Source organism: Antennarius striatus, chromosome 13, assembly GCF_040054535.1.
Source record: "Antennarius striatus isolate MH-2024 chromosome 13, ASM4005453v1, whole genome shotgun sequence".
Lineage (NCBI taxonomy): Eukaryota > Metazoa > Chordata > Actinopteri > Lophiiformes > Antennariidae > Antennarius > Antennarius striatus.
Genome location: NC_090788.1, coordinates 1,601,332 through 1,605,216, shown reverse-complemented (window position 1 = coordinate 1,605,216; position 3,885 = coordinate 1,601,332). Strand labels below are relative to the sequence as shown.

The 3,885-nt window shown below is 43.3% G+C and overlaps 1 protein-coding gene across 2 annotated transcripts; it reads left to right on the top strand.

Annotated features, from left to right (window-relative positions):
* Window positions 1-107: 107 nt before the first annotated feature.
* On the top strand, window positions 108-3,762 carry LOC137605802 (cornifelin-like). Of its 2 annotated transcripts, none has more exons than XM_068330582.1 (3): window positions 108-228; window positions 2,977-3,131; window positions 3,216-3,762. In XM_068330582.1, exons 1-3 carry the CDS (start codon window positions 213-215, stop codon window positions 3,336-3,338), a joined length of 294 nt encoding a protein of 97 aa, XP_068186683.1. In that variant the 5' UTR covers window positions 108-212; the 3' UTR covers window positions 3,339-3,762. The 2 variants fall into 2 exon arrangements, with proteins under 2 accessions (XP_068186683.1, XP_068186682.1); XM_068330581.1 differs by lacking the exon at window positions 108-228 and adding an exon at window positions 2,325-2,482.
* Window positions 3,763-3,885: the final 123 nt, after the last annotated feature.

The following is a 3,885-nucleotide window of genomic DNA, read 5'->3' as shown; positions in this document are numbered from 1 at the left end:
CGGTCTGTGTCGTACGTATTTTGTCCGTCAAAGCAGGACGACGTCAAAGCAGGAAGTCCACTCAGCTTCTCTCTAATTTGTTTGCACCTTCAGATCCTGTAAAATTGGAGCAGAAGAAGCTTGAAGTTCCTAAAATAATGCCCGAAGTAGCCACCTGACAGATGCAGTTCATAGGATGACCACAAGGGGGCAGCACCACAAGAACTCAGTGGATGCTGCAAGTAGAACGTAAGATGGGATTTAAAGATGCAACCAGTCACATCCCATAATAGTTTGAATGCAAATGAAAATAAAAATCAGTGTTTTATTTGATTATTTGGTTTATATATATTTGGTTTATATAATTTCACTGTGACCAACACAGCAGACATTATTAGAGGGATTCATACATTAAATGTTACTCCAGTCTTTAAGAGCCAGAACCTGAGTCTCTAGTAGTCTCAGGTTCCCGGTGACTCTATCGATCAGACCAGACGGACCCGGACCGATCCCGAGCACGGTGTCTGATCCAGAAGAGACTTGAGTCCTTCCTGCATCCTGAATCAGGGTGACTAGAAGCCCGACTTCTTTGGCGTGAGCCTGCAGACCCAACAGGGCGTCACTGTCGGGGGCCGTCACCACCACCTTGGGCTGGCCGCACTGGTCCCACTGTTTGAGGATCTGGGGGTTCCTGCCTTGGACCTGTTGGTGAGCCGATACAGCAGCGTGGGAGCACTGGGCGGACACTTTCCCTGAGCTCATCTTCAGGTCACGTCGGACCACCAGAACCAGTTTTACTCTTGCAGCACCTGCACCATTCCCCATCATGTTAGCTTTACTGGTGCCATTCTTCTTTGCGTTTCCTTTGCCACCACCATTCCCCTTCACCACCAGGACACTTTTGAATTTTGGGTCAAAGCGGCGCCGACTTTGCCAACCAAGGAACTGCCCGGAGTCCAGTCTAGTGGCGACATCAAAGCCAGGTGGACCATAAAACATAGTTAAACCTGCAAAAATGAAAGAACACAGATTGTAAGGTGGAAATACTGAGACGACAACATCAGCTGTAACAAACTGACTATCAAATTAACTTAATCTGTATTTTGATTAAAATAAACCCTAACGACACACTTGGGTCATTTCTAACCACTAGAACCAGTTTGAACGGACCTTTGACACCATTGGTGCTTGCTTCACCCACGCCGTTCCCCATGTCTTTCATGACACTTTTGGGGCCGAAGCGACACCCAATATGCCAACTAAGAAACTGTCCAGGGTCCAGTCCAGTGGAGACATCAAAGCCAGGCGGACGACTAAACATAGTGATGATAGTTAAACCTGCACTAATGAATGAGCACAGGAACTGAGGTGGAAAGTCTGAGATGTCAACACATACATGTGTACACACACATACACACACACACACACATATACATGTGTGTATAGCTTGGAGCTTTGATGTCTTTATGACATACTTGAAAGCGACAAATATATAGCGTTCAAGTGTTTTGATCTAATTGTGGGTTTGTTTGTTTTTTACACATTTCTTGGGGTTTCTGAGCTTAATTTAGCTGAAGCTGTGATAATATGCCCCATGTTCGACCTACGAACTTTGGGATGACGTCAGAGATCCGTCAGGATGCTCTGTTTTACAATGAGTCGCTTTGCCTTCCATATAATAGATCTGACAGATGCAGTTTGCGGTTTGACCACAGGGGGGCAGCACCAGCGGAACTCATTCGGTAGGACCTCAGCTCTGTTCTGGCTGAATGAATGAATGAATCGTGTCCCCTGTGAGTCTTGGAGAAAAAGCTCCGTCCACATTCATATCTCTGGTTTTCTGTGATTTTCAGGTTTAAAATAAATGAAAATTAAAATAATTTTGTGTAATTCTTTGTGTTTTGTTGTCAAATAGCCCCAAAATAATACATAAAAGTGTGACTTCCATGACTTGATGCGGAATCTCGGCGTACGTTCACACTTTGAGTATTATTTGGATTTTCAAATAAATATTTGTTGATGAGAATTTTGTCATCATTTACATTTTACACATCTTTGAAATTCGGGGTTTACAGGTAACAGGAATAGAATTTTTACCTGTTAGATTTATGCATACGTTTTACATATTTTATGTTACAGTGACATATTTTTTTTAGATTTCCTGCTTTGTATATCCTATAATTACAGCTCAAACACTTCCAGTCACTCAGCAGACGGTCTCGTCACACAGGTAGGACAGGTTCGTCAGAAACCTTCATCCCCGTTGAGGCCTTCTCATCCAATCAGAGAGGCTGAATCAGGCCAGTAGGCAGTCACAAGGAGGGATCTGTTCCGCTCGTTTCTGTTTTTAATTTAAACCCAACGGCCGTGTCCGAGCGGCAGTCGCCCGTTTGCCTGAGGATGAGCTACGTGGTGTGGCATCAGCCTCGGCCTATGGTGGTTCAGTCGGACAACGGCGAGTGGTCGTCTGGAATCTGCGACTGTCGCGAAGACGTGAGAGACTGTAAAGTAACGCTCCTGGATTCCACTCAGACGAGGAAGTTAGAGGCGAAAATACTCGACGGATTCTGGATTTGTGTTTCATCTTCGAGTCCTTGCTTAGTTTTCTCTGAAACATTTTCGTAGTGGTGTAAAGTTTCAATCCACCACCACGACATCCAGATTGAAACTTTACAGATAAACCTGTTTTGGATTTATTAAAGTTCCTAAAAACTTATATCAGGAGGAAAATGTTGCGTTGAGCTAGCTAAGTGCCTTCAAGATTACTGTAAAGTTTTTGTCATTTCCGATGAGGTGTGATTTCCGATGACAGTTTTATGTCAAACTGCCACTATAAATGTTAGCATTAGCACAATGCTAATTTGGGTTTGCTGGTTTCCTCCTGTTTAACATAGTTGAATACAGTAAAAACAGTTAAATGAGTAGAAATACGTTGTTCAGACTTTAAATGTCAATAATTTATTTCTGTCTTGACCTGTGTTAACCCTTTCCTTGCAGGCTGCCTCGGCTGTTGGTGTTTGCCCTGCTTCGCCTGTAAAGTCACCCACGACCTCGGTCACTGCCTCTGCCTCCCCCTGCTGGACATATTCAGCTGCCCCCGCCCCATCGCCACGTCCATGAGGGTGTTTGTGCGTCACCAGTATGACATCAGAGTGAGGAACGATCCCTATTGGGCACAGAGAACATGTGACTTCCTGTGCAGGATGCTGACGCCGCTGCTGTCCCGTCTCTTTCAGGGCAGCCTGTGGGAGGACTGTTTGCTGTCCACCTGCTGCCTCGCCTGCGTCTGGTGTCAGATCGCCAGGGAGATGAAGACCCGGCAACTTCCTGTCATGCTGAGTGACATCATACGTCGCTGATGACATCATTGGTCCTCTTATTCTAATGTATAATCAACATGAAATGCTTTGATAGCTATTACAAACCATAATCAACATTCTTACATCTTTTTTCAGACATTGACTGTATTTTTTTCTTTTCTGTAAAATTCCTCCGAGTTTTTTTATAAGGTATAATTTATTTCATTTTGTGTATCCTGTATGTTTTACATTGTTGTCCGTAGCTCTTATTTATCTTTCAACTGTTCAGTATTTAATTTATTATTGGCTGCTGATGTTTAATTTGATCGCTGATTGGTTGATAACGTCAGTCATTGGCTTAACCCGGACAAGACCCCGCCTACTAATGGACAAGCAAGAGGACACAGGGAAAGCGGATCATATTTAATTTTTCACACATATTATTTTTGAATTAAAACACATAAATGACAATTTGTAGAGTTTATTTTTCATATTCTTTTTTATTTTCTGTATCAATTTCACTTTTATCTTATTCGATTTAGAGATTCCGCCTTCACATTCCGAGAACGACAGAAGGAGTGACGATCAAATTCACATCGTGTGCTTT